The 22733-nt window shown below is 36.5% G+C and overlaps 1 protein-coding gene across 1 annotated transcript in view; it reads right to left on the bottom strand.

Annotated features, from left to right (window-relative positions):
- Positions 1 to 22733, bottom strand: part of LOC145280010 (aminopeptidase N-like) — a 294860-nt gene that overhangs the window by 7315 nt on the left and 264812 nt on the right. Inside the window, exons 17-21 of the mRNA XM_080131640.1 lie at positions 21414 to 21518; positions 19513 to 19680; positions 13382 to 13522; positions 9476 to 9557; positions 773 to 846 (exon numbers count right to left, since the gene is read on the bottom strand). Of these exons, the coding sequence (XP_079987766.1) occupies positions 773 to 846; positions 9476 to 9557; positions 13382 to 13522; positions 19513 to 19680; positions 21414 to 21518 (570 nt within the window). The remainder of the gene's footprint in view (positions 1 to 772; positions 847 to 9475; positions 9558 to 13381; positions 13523 to 19512; positions 19681 to 21413; positions 21519 to 22733) is intronic.

The raw sequence follows: 22733 nt of genomic DNA, 5'->3' as shown, positions 1-22733 counted from the left end.
TGGTTGTCTGAGGCGCTCTCATCGGGGAATGACAGCGGGTCTACTCAAGTGCTCTTTCTGTTGGAGCACTGACCCGTTTTTCCATCTCCCAACTTTGTTTCACATCCTCTCGCGGTGGGAGAAAGGTAAATATCGATCTCCTGATGAGACATGTCGTTCTTCTCTTTCTTTCCCTTTTTATAAGCACGGATTCTTTATTCTGCCGACTGGAAACATTCGTATAGCTTTAGTTCAGGTCAACCTCACATGTATTGGGTTGTTTAGTTCTCCCAATGCAAGAACTTAGACACCAGGGGCGGAAAGTAAGATTAAGAAGTAAGCGCCCCTCCACCCCGCCACTCGAGGGGCACTGACCTGCAAAAAAGTGCCCGGGCAGCTCTGTCGGCATTCTCCGGCAAGGGCGCCCCAGGTGATCAGCAATAAACTAATCCCTTTCTCAAAAGAGAAGAAGGCAACGTCTGGGAGGGTGGTCCTTCTAGGACTGCACAGAACTAAACTTCCACCGCAAAATCAACAGATACAGGATCATTACAGGAATGGTCTAATCTCCATTGATTTTCGGGGGTTCAAGATAAAAATCCGTAACCGATTCACTTGATAACTGGTATTACATGGAAGTTAGGTTAGTGCAAATAGAGGAAGGCAATGATGATGTCACAGTATAACGTTCTTTACGATGCACGTGAATAGGTATTCAATTGCATTTTTTTTAAACAAACAAAAAAAGAAAAACATAAAATAAGTAATTAAATGTATTGTCCATAAATCTTACTTTACAATCTCTATAGCGTTTTGGATAGCATTCTTCGATCCAACTGGCGGTTTGTTCCGGAACAAATGGGTTACCTATCAAAATGAATAAAACACAATTTCGTTAATGAGAACATATGATTGCAAAAAATATATATAAGAAATACAGCAAAGCTTTGTCGGTGTTAATTAAAATACATTCATTTGTTGCACAATGATGTAGCCTCTTTTGAGGGAGCTGGGGACTTCTACATTAATAAACCTTGTGCCTAACTTGATCTGCACTTGTGCGGTGCAATCGTGTAAAACAGGTGTTTGTGATTTTGAAAATGTTCTGCGATGACTCGAGCCAAGAATGACAGTTTGTTTATAATACTGAACCAAGGCAAAACGATATAAGACCTTAGAATTTGGAAGGTCAAACCAGGAGAACTCATCAATGAGGCATTCGAAAACAAAACAATGTTTAACCTGTATGAATATATCTTCTCTCTTTTTATGTCCCGCTCTCGTCCTTCTCTTTTTCTCTATTTCTCTCTTTCACCCCCTTCTCTCGCTTTCAATGAAGAAAGAGAGAAATATAATTTCATTGTTTTTAAACAGTTGAAGCTTGCACCCCATACGCGAAGGATATAGCAGTTTGGTGTGCACGCAATGGGTCGACTAAATATGCTTCCTACTTGTTAACTGTTAAATAAATTATATATTTTTATAAAAATGCATTTGTTCGCTATTTTTGTACAAGTGTTCGATTTCAGCCTGCGGTTCCTCTCATTAATGTGACGACAGCAAGCTGCCTGTAACGACGCAATGAACACACAAGAAGCGACCCATGACAGACAGTTATAACCGATGATATATCGACCCGTTTTTGTTGATGTTTCCAACATGTGCCTATCGTTAGATATCGTTGGATATCTTTTATTCCCCGGGGAGCTGGTTGCGTTCCCAAGACGTTCTTCAACCAAGTAACCCTCCCAGGAAAGCGATAGTGTCATACATTGTTTAATTCTTTTTCCATTAACCATTACGTCACGTGTTCATATACTATACTAGCAGGGATACTCGACATTACCCGGGATTGAATGTTAATCAACGAATGTTTCACACTCTAGTCGATGCACCGGAAGGAAGCTTTACATGCCTCCCCGTACCGACTTAGTTTACAGTACATTTGATTTCATAAAATTATTATTTTAATGGCTTGAATTAAAGTTCAAAATGCAAAAGTCAAGTATCATGGTTCAATTGTGCTCTAAACAGAAACATTCGTTTCTAACACGCCCCCTGTCATATCAAAGAACCTACTATTGATCTTATATATCTAACCATTTGGTTCGTGTGGTAATAAAACTTTTCAAATCATTTGTGATGTTAGACTGTGTAAAACTCTCCTGTTCCTTCTTTCATCGGATTATTTCGATTATCGATTATCGGTACTTATCGAAGACATTCTGATACAAAAACTTTCTAAGAACACTGCCAGGCAGAGAAAGTACCTTCGTGTAAAATTTCATAAAAATCGGCCCAGCCGTTTTCGAGTCCATAGGGAACGAACTTATACACAAAGACACACACACAGTTCCTTTCATATACTAATAGAGATAGTGATACTGATTATAGTTTATTTTGTATTTTATATTTTGTATTGATATTTATTTTTATTGATTTTTGTTTTAGTTCTTGCACTAAAAGCTTCCCCCCATATTAAAAAAAAGTGAAAATATCATATTCCAAAAACCATATACGTTCATCCAGGAGCATTATTTTTAAACTAGCTGTATATTTCCGGCGTTGCCCGGTCGAAACATATCGCCAGGCGGATGGTTTAGCCACATACTATTTAAGATATACCGTACTTTGGGGTAATTACGCCAAGTCCGGGGTAATTGCACCAGCTAGCTAAAAGAGCTCTTTTGGCGACCACGCATATAAAGAGCCCTTTTTTTTTTTTAGTTGGCTCAATTACCTCCGGATTTGGCGCAATTATTCCAAAGTACTAAATATCCGAACTTGTCACAAAAATGACCACGAGTTGGATTGAATTCTTTTAACTTTCTTGAATTTTAATCTGGATTTTACCGTCACTGGATTTTTTTATCTTCCACCAGACTATCCATTCATGTGTAATCACCTTTTTCTTTACCATATTCCCTCTGCTTAACTTATTTTGTTTTCAAGTAAGATCTTTGACTTACTTGTTGTTTCATCAAATACTTCTGCATGCAAAATCAGATCCCGCATTTTGCTAATTCCTACCCTCTGATGAGAAGGAAAGTATTTCTTCGAAACTCCGCGGATTATGGACTATCCATTTATCTAGTGTTTCCTTTTCAGATTAAATATGTTTTTAACTCATTCCAAAGTGTTTTTTTAACATATTTTATTAACTGTTTGCTTATATATATATATATATATATATATATATATATATATATATATATATATATATATATATATATATATATATATATGATTGTTGAGCTGGATTAAATCCGACGATATGAAATAAAATGGAGGTGGAAGGACCTGGATACTCAACGTTTCGCCCGATCTATGCGGGCTTCTTCAAGAGGGATGGTCAATGACCATCCCTCTTGAAGAAGCCCGCATAGATCGGGCGAAACGTTGAGTATCCAGGTCCTTCCACCTCCATTTTATTTCATATATATATATATATATATATATATATATATATATATATATATATATATATATATATATATATATATATATATATATATATATATATATATGTATATATATATATATATATATATATATATATATATATATATATATATATATATATATCTCGTGTGTCAGGAGGCGGTGAAAAAACAAAAACAAAAAACAAACAAACAAATAAAGTGCTTGATCGCGGATGTGAGAGCTGAAAATACAAATATTTATTTCAAAACTATATATACATATTTCAAAGACGTATCAGTGGTTTCATTGCATTGAATCGACCATTAATGGCTGAATGGAATCAATACAATTTATCAGCGACTTTGAAACGCTGTCGCTGATGAATTGTATTGACTCCATTCAGATTTTAATGGTTGATTCGATGCAATGAAACCATTGGTACGCCTTTGAAATATATATATATATATAGTTTTGACACACACACACACACACACACACACACACACACACACACACACACACACACACATATGATGGATTCTCCCGTCGATTTCGACGTATGAGCTTCCGCCACAACAACTAAGTTGCTCGAAAATCCACTCAGATGATTTGTTTATAATGGTGAAGGCTTTGTGTAGAACCATACACACTTTTTGGTATTACTGCTAACCTTTGTCGGTGCAGACGACTGGCACGGGACAAAGTATACAGTAAACCACAGGTTTCTACATCAGAATTTCCTTCTCCTAAATACATTTTTTACGAGGACTGGGGGTGCATCTGTTCCAGTGAATTAATGCGCCCCCAGCTACCAACCTGGAAATTTCAACGACTCGGCGCGGTACATACAGCGCCTGTACTTCTCAAATGGTCACCCATCTGGTACTGGCCAGGCTCAACGTAGCTTAACTTCAGCGAGAACCGGTGTGTCAACGTGATTGTGGCTCATATATATATATATATATATATATATATCATGCAATCAAAAGAAATCTACATACAATGAGTAACCTCATTTGCATATTACATTAAATAAAATCTATTTTAGTAATTAGCTTGATGTTATTGGTTGTTATTATAAAATCGCTTTGTTATATTTAGAAATATTATTCAAAGTTGATTTATTTAATCTATTTATAATTTTATTTAATTTATTCTAAATTATTAATAGCTAACAAGAGTTGCTTTTTAAACTGGAAGAAACTTTATTTATTTAAGCTATGAGAGTTATTTCCCCCTTTAAGCCATAAGAATTACTTCGCGTTTGATTTTCATAGACAAGAACGGATGTGTTTTTTGCTTCCCTCAATCATGTGGTCAATTTTCGTAAGTTAGGATATTCGGTATATCTTAAATAGTATGTGACTAAACCCTCCGCCCGGCGGTAAGTTTCGGCCGGGCAACGCCGGGTATATACATCTAGTAATAGATAAGTAAACCAAATTTTATGAGCATCCAAGGAATGATTGTCTCGGCTGCCATTTTGAGAGAAAAATTCTTATAAAAACAAGGAAGGTAACTCAACAATAAACCTTACTTACTACATTTATGTTATTGTTGTGTCTGTATCAATAACTACACGAACGCAGAAAGTAAAGGTAAAACAAATATATGAAGACGAAAAGAAAATACATATTTACAAAGGTGCAGTTGTACTGCAGTTGGAAGATTGTCCGGCAGAGGGCGTGTTAAAGTCTTTCATGGAGCAACCGGCACATGCGTCTTGCCTATCCGGCGTTCGAACACAGCTCTCCAGTCTTGCTGACTTGATACCTTTATCAATATCTTGTTCACCCACGTATGCTAATTAGTGGGCGTCTCCGCAACAGTTATAATGTCTACGAATTCCCATTAATCGCTTAAAAATGATTTTCTTTATATAATAAAACTACTTGATCAATTTATATGACTTTTGGAGTATGATGTTTTCGTTTCTGCTACGGGTATGTCCATCATAGATAATTTTTCTTTATTTTCGGTTTTTAATATAGGGGGAATTATCGACAAGAACCTTTGTCTTCGTTATTTTGATTTTTGTACGAAAATTCTTGTAATTTGAAACAGCCTTGGCGCCAACTCATTGAGATTCCAGCGGCAAATTGTTCCTGTTTGTGTTGATAAAACTAAGTCAACTCATCACCGCTACGAAAAGCAAGCAAAACTAATTGATAAAAAAATACGTCCAAGGATGGAATACTGCTGCCATATCTGGGCAGGAGCTGCTAAAAACAGACTATCCTGCCTTGACAGAGTACAAAATAGACTTCGAGGTTTGGTGGGGGATGCCCTTTTCTCTTCCCTGCAGCCTCTCTCCCACAGAAGAGACGTTGCGAGCCTGTCTTTGTTTTATCGTTATTTCCATGGCAAGTGCTCGTCTGAGCTCCAATCTCTCGTCCCCCTCGCCAATCTTTCAGGAGAAACACCCGTCTGGCTGAAACTACTGTCAATAATTTCCCCACTCTTTATCTGTGCCTAAATCCAAACGTAGATTCCATGAGCAGAGCTTTTTTCTCAGAATTGCACGATTGTGGAACTCTCTTCCGTTCACCTGTTTCCCACCTGACTACAACTTGGATGTCTTCAAATCCAACATAAACAAATTCCTAACAAACCGCCCCCTTAAGTAAGACACTCTGTCAAATCTCCAATACTAATGACTACTACAATACTATCTCATTGATTACTGTACACGCAATAACCCTTATCCTTGAGTGGCCTCCGGGCCTTGATAAGTGGTAACCCCCCCAAAATTGCTGAATAATGACTGGATTTCATAGAAGGGCTGTCATCTAAAAACCACTGCTTCCAATTATTTTACATTATTTTGTCCAACCACTGTATCTATGTATATGTGTGTGCATGTATGTGTATACGTATGTGTGTGTGTGCACATGTATTTGTGTATGCATGTGCGTATATGTATGTATTTATGTATGCTTATATGTATGTATGTATGTATGTATGTGTGCATGTATGCATATGTGTATGTATGTGTGTATGTATTTGTGTGTATTCATGTGTACGTATGTATGTGTATATGTATGCATGTGTGTATTCATGTGTACGAATGTATGTGTATATGCATGTGTGTATGTATGTGTATTTATGTACATGTATATATGTGTGTATGTAAGTGTATGTAGGTATGTTTGTATATCTCTGTATGTATGTGTGTATGTATGTGTGTATATATGTATGCGTATATGTATGTGTATCTGTGTATATGTGTATATGTGTGTATATAAGTGTATGTATGTAGGTATGTTTGTACGTCTGTGTATGTATGTGTATGAATGTATGTGTGTACGTATAGGTGTGTATGCAACGTTCAGTCTTGCTATTACCAGATGTATGGGTGTATGTATGTATGCATGTATGTGTATACGTATGTGTGTGTGCATGTATGTGTATACGTATGTGTGTGCATGTATTTGTGTATGCATGTGCGTATATGTAAGTATTTATGTATGCTTATATGTATGTATGTGTGCATGTACGTATATGTGTATGTATGTGTGTATGTATTTGTGTGTATTCATGTGTACGTATGTCTGTGTATATGTATGTATGTGTGTATGTATATGTATCTGTGTACATGTATATATCTGTGTATGTAAGTGTATGTAGGTGTGTTTGTACGTCTGTGTATATATGTATGTGTGTATGTATGTGTGTATGTATGTGTATCTGGCTCAGCGCCAAAGCATGTGAGATCCAGGAGCATGCTGATAGCCAGTATATGAGGAAGTTTTACGATGCGCTGAGGGCTGTCTACGGTCCCCAGTCCTCTAGCTCCTCCCCCCTGCTTAGCTCCGATGGAACAACTGTCTTGAATGACAAAAAGCAGATCCTTGATAGATGGGCGGAGCACTTTAACAGTGTGCTAAACCGACCATCTTCCATCAACGATGAAGCCATCGACCGACTACGCCAGGAGCCTATCAACGAGGAGCTCGACATCCCACCCTCATCAGAGGAAGTAAGCAAAGCCATCAAGCAACTTTCCTCTGGGAAGGCCCCCGGCCCCGACTCAATTCCAGCAGAAGTATACGAAGCTGGTGGACCTACACTGCTTTTAAGACTGACAGAACTCTTCCAATCCATGTGGGAGAGTGAAGAATTACCCCAAGATTTTCGTGATGCTACTATCGTTCACATTTACAAACGCAAGGGAAATCGTCAGTCATGTGACAACCACCGCGGGATATCCCTTCTTTCCATCGCCGGGAAAATCCTGGCCCGCGTCCTTCTCAACCGCCTGCTGGTGCACCTTGAAGATGGTCGTCTTCCCGAGAGCCAGTGTGGCTTTCGAGCGGGCCGCAGGACGACTGATATGATCTTTGCTGCACACCAACTGCAGGAGAAGTGTGTCGAGCAGCATCGGGGCCTCTACACCACGTTCGTCGACCTGACCAAGGCCTTCGACACTGTTTGCCGAAATGGCCTCTGGCGGATCATGAAAAAATTTGGTTGTCCAGACAGGTTCATCGCCATTGTCAGGCAGTTCCATGAGGGCATGACCGCTCGTGTCCTGGATGACGGCGACCCCTCAGAGCCCTTCCCTGTGACCAACGGGGTTAAGCAAGGCTGTGTCTTAGCCCCGACGCTCTTCAGCATGGTTTTCTCTGCCATGCTCCAGGACGCTTTCAAAGACAGTCACTCTGGCATTGCAATCAAGTACAGATGTGACGGGGAATTGTTTAACATCAGGCGAATGCAGGCAGTCACGAAAGTGAGGGAAACCATCATCAGAGACCTTCTCTTTGCCGATGACTGTGCCCTTAATGCCCCAAATGAGATAGAGATGCAACGTCAAATGGACGGATTTTCCACCAGTTGTGACAACTTTGGTCTCACCATCAGTACAAAGAAGACAGAAGTTATGTACCAACCCGCCCCAGGAGATGCATACCATGAACCCGGCATCACTGTCAAAGGGCAGAAGATCTATGCTGTGGAGCAATTCACCTACCTTGGCAGCACCCTCTCCCGCACCGCCAACATTGACATTGAGGTTAACCATAGGATCTCCACAGCGAGCAGTGCATTTGGAAGACTTAGAGACAATGTGTGGAAGAGGAGAGGCATTACACTGACAACCCTACTCTACGCATGTGAAACTTGGACGCCATATAAAAGACATGAAAAACAGTTGAATGGCTTCCACCTCAGATGCCTCCGTAATCTTCTCAACATCCGCTGGCAAGACAGAATTCCTGACACAGAAGTCTTGAAGCGCGCGGGGCTCCATACCATCACCACCATAATCCGCAAAACCCAGCTCCGGTGGGCAGGCCATGTCTATCACATGCACGACAGCCGAATCCCCAAACAACTTTTCTATGGGGAACTCAGCCAGGGAAAACGGAATGCAGGGGGCCAAAAGAAACGATATAAAGACTGTCTGAGAACGTCCCTAAAAGACTTTGACATCAGCCCCCAGTCTTGGGAGAGTCGCGCTGCTAAACGTTCGGCCTGGCGTTGCGTCATCAGCCTAGGAGCCGACAGAGCAGAGAATCAACGCATGACACACGACCAGCAGAAGCGCAAGAGGAGGAAGGAGAGAGCTGCCGGTTCACAGCCTGCCGATACCGCCTTCACGTGTCCAGAGTGTGGAAGAGTCTGCCGAGCATGGATTGGCCTCATCAGCCATCTCAGGACCCACAAACCCCTGACGCCGAACTGATTGATACCTTGGTCATCGTCGACTTCGACGGACGAGCAAGAAGAAGAAGTATCTGTGTACATGTGTATATGTGTTCATATAAATGTATGTATGTAGGTATGTTTGTAGTCTGTCTATGTATGTCTATGAATGTATGTGTGTACGTATAGGTGTGTATGTGTGTATGTATGTGTGTATGTATGTGTGCATGTATGTGTATGTATGTGTGCGTATGTATGCGTGTGTATATATGTGTATATGTATTTGTATGTATGTTTGTATATGCGTGTGTATGTATGTGTGCATGCATGTGTGTATGTATGTGTGTGTGTATGTATGTGTATGTATGTGTGTGTATGTGTGCGCGCGTATAGATAGGTAAAATATGTTTATTGCTTGCAATCATACCTGATCCAAGTTGTACGGGTTATTTATATATCTTGTGAGATGTTTTATGATATCCGAGATAAGGAATACGTCCAGAGAAAACCTAAAAAGACAAATAATATTTCTGATGAAACTATGGCAGATGTACATTGAAAATAAACAATGAAAACATATGGTTTACAATGTGGCCCAGAAAGTTACGTTACTCCTGCTAATAGGTGGCAACAATAGAGGAATAAGTAATACTGCAATATAAAACATATGTCATGGATTCGATTTATTCACTTCAAGAAATATAAAGCCAAATAAGAACACTGAATAGTGTCAAATATTGACCGGACAACGCCGAGTAACCTGGTCGATTATTATTATTATTAGAAAAATAAAACCATTAGATTTTGAACAATGTGTATTTACAGCCTAACTTAAGCAGAAATTAAATAAATTCGATTTAAGAATTTAAGGAAGATTTTTGCTTACGTGAACGGCACGTTATTTAGTCTGCTTTGCTGACGTAATAGTTAGCAGAGATCAAACTCTTGAGTTGGCGAGAAACGCATTTATGAACAGACGTGTGTATGACATCATGGAAACGGACAGGGTAAAGAGTGAACATGTAGAAAGAGACTCAGCGTGCCAAACCCCGACAATGGAATCCATAAGACGAATAAAACCCATATAAAATAAAGCTCGTTGCTATGGTGTTCTTTTTTGGGTGTTTGGACAAATAACAAGGTTTGTGATTCTCTGGTCTGATATAAGCAGACATATTGTTATCGTTTGGCTGTAAGAAAAACTGCCTTTAAAAGTTTATGTGTCACGTTTGTTAACCACGTGCATTTGTGAAGAAGCGACCGCACACACAATGAACATTTTATATACAAGTAGGACAATAAATATTTCTACACTCGGTATACACACATCTGTTATATCAAAGACAGCTATAGACACACTTAATGATTGACAAAAGTAAGAAACACAGACACGTGCGCGCGCGCGCACACACACACACACACATGCGCGCATATATTAGGTTGGTGCAAAAATAATGTCGTTTTTTGACATGAAGTTGAACGTCAAAAACGACATTATTTTTGCACCAATGTAATATATATATATATATATATATATATATATATATATATGTATATATATATATATATATATATATATACGGCATAATCACGTTGACACACCGGTTCCCGTCAGATTACCGAAGTTAAGCAACGTTCAGTCTTGTTAGTACCAGATCTGGCAGATCGGTGACCATTTGGGAATTCTAGGCGCTGTATGTGCTTTCGGTTTATATTTTCTGGAAGCTAGACAGTGTCCACTCAAAGGGGTTTATATATATACATAATTTTTCAACATTATTTTTTCACATAGATTAGTCCCAGCATGACCCTCCGTTCAAAGAGGCACTTTTTTGTGTGTATGTGAGTATCTGGATTCCAACCAGAGCTATTTCCAATTCTCTGCGTCTCCTTAACCTTTTTCTTTAGTCCAGTATTTTTATCTGCAACGTCTGCCGTTCGTATGCACGAATGTTTACACAATAATATAAAATAACATTTAATGGATTTACTTTATTCATTTACTGTCATTTTCATAGCACAATTATTATGCGGCGCCATGACTTGTAAGATATTTTACAAAGTTGTGCTTTGGTGATTGTTTGTTGTTACTGTTTCGGTAAAACAAACTTTTAGCACTATTGGGTGAGTGGGGGTAATAAAACATTCGGACCACTGTTTTTGGTCAGAGGTAACAAGGGTTTCGGATCACCGTTTTTGGTTACAGTAATAAAACTTTCGGACCACCATTTTTTTTTTTTTAGTTAGAGAACAAGACTTCTGCACCATCGTTTTTGGTTAGGGTTTCAATCTACCGTATATTAATACGAGTAATTAACTTTCGGACCACAATAAAAAAGGTAAAGAAGACAAAACAAACCTTTTTTATTTTATTTATCAATTTGAAACAAAGCATAAGATTATTTAGGTATTATCACTTATTATTATCACGTTAATAATTATTAATATCACTTATTATTATCACATATTTGTACTTATTAGTATACCTTATTATTATCACTTATTTTTGTTACTAATTATTATCACTTATTATTATCACTTATTATTATTTATTATTATAACGTATTGTTTATTAGGTACCTCCAAAATGTTGTGTACTACGTCATCAAACTAAACAAAAAACACGACGTCATCAGTTCGTGTGTTTATTGTAATTTCTATGGAAGAGCATTAGCACTATAAAATTTATTTCCAAATAACGTTATTTTACTATCGTTATTATTTTAGAACGGTAAAATGAGTGCATAAGTTCACAAAAAAGTAATTTCTCATATATTATGAAAAACAACTAGTCCGTGTTAATTATTTGAAGATATAAGAAACAAGCTCGCAAAGAATTCAAAATTTATACATTAAACGATAAATTTATCAGAAATTTCTGAATAAATAAAATATACAATAAAAAAATATGAACAATAAAAATGTATAAAAAATAATATAAGACTTACCTTTTGTAAAGCAAATACATTTTTAATAACGAACTAGACAGACGATAAAATTAATTTTAACCTGTTCTGTTGATACATGTATCTACAAATGTTTGTCCTTACAGGCTTTCGTATATTTTTGAAAAAAAAGCGCAAATTTTGATTTCAACATCTGTCAATTTAAATAATCAAATCGAAACGAATTTTTTTTGGCCGATTTTTCTTTTGCAGTTTTTATTATCTCAAGAATCATATATTATATGAATATGAATATATGTTTTTAATATTGGAAACCTGTTATATAAAAAATCGGTTTAAACTTCATATCGCGTAATATTTGAATTTAATATCATTTAAAGTTTTTTAAAAATAATTATTTTTTAGAATTCGTTTTTTTTGTTGTACTTCAAATAATTATGCTACCGAGAAAAAAAAATCAAGAAAAATTGTTAATTTTATTTTTTTAAACATAATATTAATGATTTTATGTCGAATTTTATTTACAATTTTTAGGTAAGTAAAAAAAATAATGGGATTTTTTATATATATATATATATATATATATATATATATATATATATATATATATATATATATATATAAATATAGCTATTTTTTAATGTAAATACGATTTTTGTCTCACATTTTCATTATTTTTGCAAGCTGTAAAAAATTAAAAAAAAAAATTAGCAGTTTATTTGAAGCTTCTTTTAAATAGAAAAAAAGTTAGGATGATAATAATAAACTAATTACAGTTACATCGTGTTACATACAGGGGGGGGGGGTTAAAACTGTGGCGCGCGTTGGAGGTACCTATTGTTTATTATTATCACTTTTTATTATTACTTATTATTATTATTATTTACTATTATAACGTATTGTTTATTATTATCACTTATTATCACTTATTATTTATCATTATTATTTATTATTATAACGTATTATTTTGTATTATCACTTTTTATTACTTATTATTACTTATTATCACTTATTATCATTTATTATTACTTATTATTATTTATTATTATAACGTATTATTTATTATTATCACTTATTATTACTTATTATTATTTTTATTATAACGTATTATTTTTTATTATCACTTTTTATTACTTATTATCACTTATTATTATAACTTATTATTTATTGTTATAACGTATTCTTTATTATTATCACTTATTATTATTTATTTTCATAACTTATTTTTATCACTTATTATCAATTATTATCATCACTTATTATCACTTATTATTATCACTAAATATTATCATTTATTATTATTATTATTATTATTATTATTATTATTATTATTATTATTATTATTATTATTATTATTATCACTTTGGTCAACTTTCAAAGAATTATCGCGAAGAAGACAACCAAAAATGAAAACAATTTTTACTTACATCTGAAGAATTTGTTCCCATTTGTTTACAAGTAACTGAGTCGCCATTATTCGCCCCAAACTACTTTTCGTAAGATGTTTGGCAACAAGTTGCACATCTTGTGCACGTATTTTCCGATTGTCAAAAATCCAGTTGGCGTACCTAAGAAAATAAAAAAGCCGAATACATTTATTTGCCCATTGCGAGAGGCTATCTTTTCACACAGAGATCATTTTTAATGTGAGGTTAGCACCCTACAGCAATCAGAAATGAAATAATAATATTGACCAGAATCTTCTAAATATAGGGTGCCATAGACGACATTGGTACACTTTGGTGCAGTTAATTTCATGGCAAGTTTTAGATGGCGAATATAGAAGCGAAGAAGGTATTTAGTTCGCTCCCACTGCAAGAACTGTGAGACCGAGGTCGGGAAGCAGGATGGAGAAATCAGCGTCCCCAAGGAGTGGCACTCTGACCTACAAATGTGCTTAAGTAGTCCCGTCGACATTCCCCGGTAAGGGCGCCTCAAGCGATTTTTTTTTTACATGGGTGTCACCACTTATCAAGGCCCAGAGGCCACTCGAGGATAAGGGTTAATAGGTATACATTAGTCATTGTGATTATAGCATAGTAAACAGTGGGAATTTTGAAACTTGGATTACTTAGGGGGACGATTCAATTAGAACTTGTTCACATTGGACTTTTTCTTTTTTTTTTCATAGGTATCAACTCATTATCAAGGCCAAGAGGCCACTCAAGGATAAGGGTTAAAGAGTGTACAGTAGAAATTAGACAATATAGTAATCATTAGTAATGAAAATTTGTTAAATTTGATAACTTATATGGAACGGCTCATCAAGAACTTATTTACGTTAGACTTGTAGTCAGCCGGAAAGCAGGAAAACGGAAGACAATTCCACAGGCGTGCAGTTCTAAGAAAAAAGCTTTGTTCATGGAATCTACGTTTAGGTTTAGGCACAGATAAAGAGTGGGGGAAATTATTGATAGTGTTTACAGCTAGACGAGTGTTTCTTGTGAAAGTTTTGCGAGGGGGGGACCATAGATTGAAGCTCAGTCGAACACTTTCCATGAAAATAACGATACATCAGAGACAAACTCGCAACATAAACTAACCCCTTCTCAAAGAGAGAAGACAATGCCTGCGAGGGTGGACCTCTTAGAACTACACAGAACCAGCATTACACCGCAAAAAAAAAAAAAAAAAAAAAAAAAATTGGACCAGGTCATTACAGGAATGATCTAATCTCTATTAATTTTGAGGGGCCAAAGAATAAAAAATTCCTTTAGAAGTGAAGGGAGAGTGTCCTAAAAGGAGAAGGAATCTAAAAGCGGAAGTAAAGAATGCGCATCACTTAGCCTGTCGACACGACGAAAACGGACGCAAGGCATGACCGTCCCGGCCAGTCCGAGGGGGGGGGGGTAGGAGACAATGGGCGTAGATTATCAAATGTCGGCCTCTCAGTATATGTAAATTCTATCTCTCCTTCAAATTCATTCCTTTTAAATTTGTCTGTCTGTCTCTGTCTGTCTGTCTCTCTTCCGTACACGTGTATTTGATTTCTGAGTGCTTGTTAAGATAGAGTCGACGGATGTTTTTTTTTTTTAAATATGTCGTTTAAGCAAAAACAACAGTACTTACTTGTCATGTCAAAAATAGTAATATAAAACAGAATTACGAAAATTCATTGAGTAGAAAATTATCATAGTTAAAAGTAATTTTTACGGAAAACTGCATTTTCCCTAGATGTAAACATCTTGAATATTGCGAATACGGGGGACGTACTTATCCCCCTTTTCGACACTTTAATGGCAGACGTTTTTTAAGACCACAGCGATGAACTTTTCTTTTCTTTTTTTTCTTTTTTTTTTTTACTAAACACACAATAACAGTTGTTCTACTCGATGAATTTTCGCAATTTTTTGGATATATTACTATTTTCGACATGACAAGTAAGTAAGTACTGTTGTTTTTTTTTTTTATTAAAGCCACATCTTTAAAAATCGATCTGTCGACTCTAGCTTAACAAGCACCGATTTCTGTCTGTCTTATTCTGTTAAATAATTTCTTTAAATCTTTAGTACAAGTGTCGACGAACGTTGGCATTTTCGCCATCACGCCGGGCGTCGCCAAAACGTAGAAACGAAGTCTCAACATTTAAAAACAACTTTATCGGTTATCTTCTTTAGTAAGTTAAAGAAACGGGTTGTATAGAAAAAGGGTTAGTCGTGGAAAGAGTTTATGTGTAGAGAAGTTGATGATTATACAGTTGAAGTTGATGATTATACATTTATAACCTTCTTAGTGACACACAATATGGTTTCCGTTCTGCTAGATCTACAGTAGATGTGCTTACAGTTATATCTCATAGTATTAGCGAATCTCTCGACAGATGCAACCTTTCTAGGGCAATTGCTCTTGACGTATCAAAGGCCTTTGATAGGGTATGGCATAAAGGTTTACTTCACAAGATCTCCAGCTATGGTATAGCTGGAAATGTCTTCTCAATTATTAAATCATTTCTCTCTGATAGGTTCATAAGAGTAGTAGTTGATGGGCAAACATCAGAAGCTCACAGTATAAATGCTGGAGTCCCTCAGGGGTCCATCCTGGGCCCAACTCTTTTCCTGATCTACATTGATGATCTTCCAAATCACATCCTTACATCATTCGTAGACATTTTTGCTGATGACACTACCATCTATGGTAGCACATCTAAGACAGTAAACGACCAAGTTCTCCCCGATTCTCTCTCCTCTGATCTTGATCACGTTGTACAATGGGGAAAGGAGTGTCTGGTTACTTTTAATGCATCTAAAACCAAGCTCCTATCTTTACATCATCAACGTTCTGATCCCCATCTGCCATCAATTAAAATGAATGGCTCTCGTCTTAGGGAGGCCTCAAGTTTTGACAGGCTTCTGGGCTTGACCTTTACTCCTGATCTTAAATGGAATACGTACATCAAATCTGTTGCCAAGGCCGCTGGAAAAATGGTCGGATCCTTCTATCGATCCAGTAGATATCTCACTGCTTATGCAATTCTCTATCTATATAAGAGCCAGATACGTCCAAGGATGGAATACTGTTGTCACATATGGGCAGGAGCTGCTAGAAAGGACTTGTCCTGCCTTGATAGGGTGCAAAATAGACTTCGTGGCCTGGTGGGAGATGTCCTTTTCTCTTCGCTGCAACCTCTATCTCACAGAAGAGATGTTGCGAGTTTGTCTCTGCTGTATCGTTATTTTCATGGAAAGTGTTCGACTGAGCTTCAATCTATGGTCTCCCCTCGCCAAACTTTCACAAGAAACACTCAACTAGCTGAAAACATTATCAATAATTTTCCCCACTCTTTATCTGTGCCTAAACTTAAACATAGATTCCATGATCAAAGCTTCTTTCTTAGAACTGCACGCCTGTGGAATTGTCTTCCGTTTTCCTGCTTTCCAGCTGTCTATAATATGGTTGTCTTTAAGTCCAACGTGAACAAGTTTCTGATGAGCCGTTCCACTTAAGTTAACAAATTTACCGAACTTCCATTACTATCGATTACTATATTGTCCTTTTGACTACTGTACACTCTTTAACCCTTATCCTTGAGTGGCCTATCGGCCTTGGTATGTGGTGACGCCTATGTAAAAAAAAAGGTCCATTGAAAGAGAATATTGTTTGGGTATGTTCGTGTATGTGGTAGTAGTGCGTAGTCATCTATAATATAAATCTCACCTGTCTGTTTAAATGTATGTATGTATGTATGCATGTATGTATGTATGTATGTATTTCTAAAACTTTCGACAGAGGCGACGGATTTTTACGAGATTGGTATTGTTTTCAAGCACGACACTTTGGACGACAAATATCGAAAAAGTGGCTAAAAACATTGATTACTTTCACCTTCAACTGGGCCATTTTCTACAAAGAGAGATCGCTTTTTTTCGCCGATATTTTCGAAAGTCTTTTCGATTGACTAGCCTTAATTTAAACTTTCGCCACTTCCAGTTTGGCAATGGACGCAACGGCAAAGACGTCACTTCTTTTTTTTCACGTCCTTTCCCTCTTTGACGGTATGGGTTTGAGCCTGCTTGCCTACTACCACTTTTTTTTTTGCTCAACACACACCTCTAAACGCTCGGGCAACGCCGGGCAACGCCCGGCACCCAGACTAGTGTATAATATAAATCTCACCTGTCTGTTTTAATGTATGTATGTATGCATGTATGTATGTCTAAAACTTTCGACAGAGACAACTGATTTTCACGAGATCGATATAATTTTGAAGCTCGAAGACTCGGACAACAAATATCGAAAAATTAGCGCACAACATTAATTCCTTCACCCTCAACGGGGCAATTTTCTTTTTGCGAGCCGTTTTTTGCAAGTCATTGTATCAGTTGGATTGACGTTTGCCTACTTTTAACTTTCCGCACTTCCGGTCGTGTCATGGAGTAGGAGTAAGACGTCAGTTTTTTTTTCGCTTTCTTTTCGGCCTTCACGTCACGTGTTCAAGCCTGTTTACCTACTACCATTTTTTATTTTATTTTGCTCAACACACACCTCCAAACACCCGGCCAACACCGGGCACCCAGGCTAGTGATATATTATTTGTCTACTAGAAGTTAGTAGTAGGAGCATGCGTCTATGTATGAACGGGGGCAAAATATTAGAGATTCCTGTGGTAAAAAGAGAGTACATGTGCGTACTGCATGTGGAGATAGCCATGTTGACTTGTTGCTTTCAAGCCATAGTCAAAACCGGACGCCGTATGCTAGGTAAGTTCTTGTGTTCAAAGAGAGAAGTTGGGGGCGACAGGTCCTTCCACGTAAAGTTGTTATCCGTACAAGATCTGGAAAGAAAGCGAAAGAAAGTTTGTTGCCGGTTTAACGTTTTGTAAACTCGGTCACGTGGCTGAGAGCTGGTTTCTGATTGGACATTTCAGGAATGAAGTGAATTTCAAAATCTCCAACCGCGAGAATTCGTGCTGTTGCAAATCCAAGCTCGCGTCTGTGTGCTTCTCGATCAACAAGCGAGGAACAGTAAACAACAGCTCAAACATAAAAGATAAAACCTGGATGACAACGAAGAAGCACGGACGTATGATGTTATGCACCCGCGACGGTAAGGGTATACAACAGCATTTGCTCGACTAATCTCCAAGCCATAGTTCCCTCTGTGAAATATTCACAACTAACATCTAGTTAGCTACAATCACTGTATATAATTTTCCTTTTTCCCATGTATACCTAAATCAAAACGATATTTCCATGAGCAAAGTTTTTCCAAGAACTAACCATTTGTGGAACACAATACCACGGGGTTGCTTTCCAGCTGATTATAACATAATTGTTTTCAAATCCAATATTAACATATTCAAACCTTAAAATCAATGTTACGAACAACAAAGACTGGCTAAATAAAAAAAAAAAAACGAATGATCTTCTGAGGTTCGTATATGAGACATCATCTATATTTTTCTTTGTCTGTCTGTCTCCATGTCTATCTATCTGTCTTTTCCACCTTTTCTCGGAAACTACTGATCCGATCTGACTGAAATTTTGTATGGAAATTTGCTGTGATAAGGTACAGCGAACTAAATATGATGTCATGGACGTGCGTCAGAAGCACAGGTTCGTCATTGCATTCATGGCAAACGTATTTAGGATAGTGGTAACTGTGGAAAAATAAATTTTGGAGTACAAAAAGTCACCCGTGTTAATTTTACCACTCCCGTCTTCGTAGTTCTTCAACTTTTAAGTTTATATATATAAGCAGGTAGACCTGACATTGCTCGGGATTGAATGATGATCAACAAATGTTTCACACTCCCATATATTTAGTCATTGAAATCGATGAAATCGACGATTTTTCAATCAAATCGATTGATTGCTTGCTCTAGTTAGGGACCCATCGTGGTGCACCGGGAGGAAGCTTCACGTGCTTCCCCTCAGTGACTTAGTCCATAATACATTGTAGTCTGCATTACACTGTAGAAAACCTACATTTGATTTTATAAAGTTATTTTTATATACAATGGCTTGAATTAAAGTTTAAAATGCAAAAGTCAAGTATCATGGTTCAATTGTGCTCAAAACAGAAACATTTTATTTTTCATAGAGCCACTCGATTCACTTACCTCCACAAAAGCCACGGCACTTGTGTCTGTGCTAACGCTTCTAGCAGCATTTCCTTTTCAGACGCCACCTGCGTGTGTTTGGTTTGGTTCCATACGTATTCCCATTCTTTTATGTCGCCTTCTCGTACGCCAACGGAAAAAATGATTGTTGCCAGATCAGGAGATAACCTGCATCACGATGAAATAGGAATAATAAGACTCTTTTCCAAACATCAATCAACATGCCTATCCCATTTCCTCTTCTCTTCTGATGAAAAGCATTTAGCTTCGAAATGTCATGTCGTAAAGAGGTTTACTAAATTTTCCTTTTTATTTTCCCCACTACGTTTCCTTATTGTTCTGACGATATAATAAAGTTATATATAACTTTTATTCCTCTTTCATTTATTCATCTTTCATTTAATTATGACGGCCCCTTTAAGAAATTCGTTTCTTATCGTTGAGCACTTTCAGTTGAATTAAAATCGGTTAATTTAGCTCTTATGCATAGATTATCGTATAACGATTAGATCACTGACTGACGTAAATGAACATTTAAAATTAAGATGTTTAAATTCAGCGTTATTTCACGCGGTTAATGGTAGCCGAATGGATTAGGTCTCCGCTAATCGAGCCAGAGATATCTCGTGTTGCGGGGTTCAAATCGTTCGACTGGTATTAATCGTGACATCCTGCACTAAAGATTCCCGAAAGGATGAAACACTAGTGTCTGTAGGTATTTAATTATTATAGTAAAAAAAAATTATATATATATATATATATATATATATATATATATATATATATATATATATATATATATATATATATATATACTGTGTTTAAATGATATTCGTGTGAAAGTAATTCCGATTTGGTAGAAGTATTTTCTGAAAGTAATTCCAGCAAATTGCATTTCTATTGCTCTTAAGAACATGCTGCAACGTGCAACGATTCAGTAAACGACGGACAAAGCAGAATCAAATGTTTATTTTGTAGGAAGAAAACTATCGATGACAAACATCAAGAAAGAGGCTGATTTTACTTTATATATTAGATCATTCATATGATAGTGCATTTTTTCTTTTTAATATTTATTAATGCGAATGTACATGTCAAAATTCAACGATTTCTAAGAACTGTTCTAAAAAACTTAACCTTATCACTAACCATAAGTCCAGATACGCCCCCCCCTCAGATGAAAATTACTAAGAATTAACTAAAATCATAAAATAGTAAGACGTCTTTCAAAAACAAAACTGATCCCCACTTTAAAATCTAAAAATAAATTAAACTCTAAAGAATGTTTGCATATAATTGTCCAAAAAATGTTTACATATAATTGTCAACAAAGTATAATCTCATTTTTCTTCTTAGGTGCATTAGCATAGGGTCCTAATATAGAATAATACCAAAGCGATTAATTCTATAACTTTGTTTGTTTAAGTACAAGCGGTATTCACGTATTATGTTTTTTTGTTCCAAGGTATTCAGTATTGACGAAGACCATTATACATACATACTGTGTTATAATGATGTTCATGTGAAAATAATTCCGACCCGGCCAAAGTATTTTCTGAAAGGAAGTGAAGGTAATTGCATTTATGTTGCTCTTCAGAACATGTTGCAAAAATTCAGTAAAAGACTAGCGTAGAAGAATCGAATGTTAATTTTGTTGGAAGAAAAATAAAAGCTTCATGTTCGAAATACTGTATGGATTCCCAAGCGACATAAAGATCACAGAGTTCGACAAGAAGCACCTGAAGAAGATCGGAGGTTACATCGGCGAAACGTTTGTAGAATAATTTTTAGGATGAGAACAGTAATTCGAATGATCCAAACAATAGAAATCATGAATCTTTATCTACAAAAAAAAAAAAAAAAAAATGTGAATCTTAAAGATGAAACTTGTTTAAACGCACCTGTGCCCCTCATTCATCCATTTTTTGAACATGTCATTGGCATAATTAACGGCAGCTGGTATTCCAAGGTCACAAGCGGCGCGCAGTATCAACTTTTGCATGAGTCTGAAAAAAATGAAGATCACGCTGTAAAAATTGGTAGCAATCATAACTATAGGAGGATGATTCCTTTTAAAATCAAAATAAACAAACAAACTTTTATATTAACCGAATTATTATTGCCTCGTTGTTTGGCCATTGACGTAACAGGTCAAAATGTGGGATGGTTTCTTTATTTATATATAGAATCGAACGGACTTTGCTTCACTTGGCCTACGTCATTCCGATCAGCAATCTGTATACGATAACCTGGCATTGCCTGGCGTCATAATCCAATGGTATCATCATAACTTCTGAACTTCTGAGTAAAACAATTCAGACGGCTACATTGTGGATTTATAAGGAACCCCACTCGCTAGGGCAACTAAATTTAAGGAATGAAAATGAGTAACAAACACATTTGGAAATACAATTAAATAAAAGAAAATAACTTATACTTAGACCGTTTTAATAAAATTGGCTCTATGCCAGAGCAGGCGAAAGCCTCTATCTAGTAGGACGGGTTATCTCAATATTCCATAAGAATGTTTGACTTAGTGATACAAGCACCAGCATTGGCACAAATGACTTTCAGAAAATACATTTTAAGAAAAGAACGTGGGCCATCAGAAAATTCAAGATGGCTGCCAGTTTTCAAGATGGCTGCAGACGCAACCGTGACAAATTTCAATTTTGGTGCTTGTATCACCAAGTGAAAGATTGTTTCAGCAATCTGCCTCACTATCAGTGAGAATATGCAACCATCCACAAAAATCCAAATGTATTAACAAACAATATAAAACGGGAGCTTGATAGCTTAGTCAAGAACCATCAGAAACGTGAGAGAAATGATTGCTTTTCAATTGTAACCTACCTACACCAAAGTGCAGGGGTCTAAGAATATCATTAAATCCAAGATACCTGCATTCACTATTCAAAGCTCCACATTATAAATCTACCAAAATCTGCAGATTATTATTTAAGCTTGATTTCAAAGGTGGTTATTGGTCAATGCATGAGTTTGCCAATTAGATTGAGGGTATCACAAGAAATTTTCCAAATGAAGAGTGGGTGGGATTCTTGAACACATTGATGGTGTAATAAGGATCGCAATCAAAACCAAATCAGAATAGTAAAAGAATAACAAAATAGAATAACGAAAGCATTTTACAAACTTCTGCAAATAGATGTAAAGAATAATCTCGTATCTTATATAACAAAGGACAAAACAAGGTCGAAATT

This window comes from Euprymna scolopes, chromosome 7, assembly GCF_053919585.1.
Source record: "Euprymna scolopes isolate OS-2025 chromosome 7, ASM5391958v1, whole genome shotgun sequence".
NCBI classification, from domain to species: Eukaryota; Metazoa; Mollusca; class Cephalopoda; order Sepiida; family Sepiolidae; genus Euprymna; species Euprymna scolopes.
The sequence above is the reverse complement of the archived record's forward strand: the minus strand, read 5'-3'. Positions and strand labels throughout refer to the sequence as shown.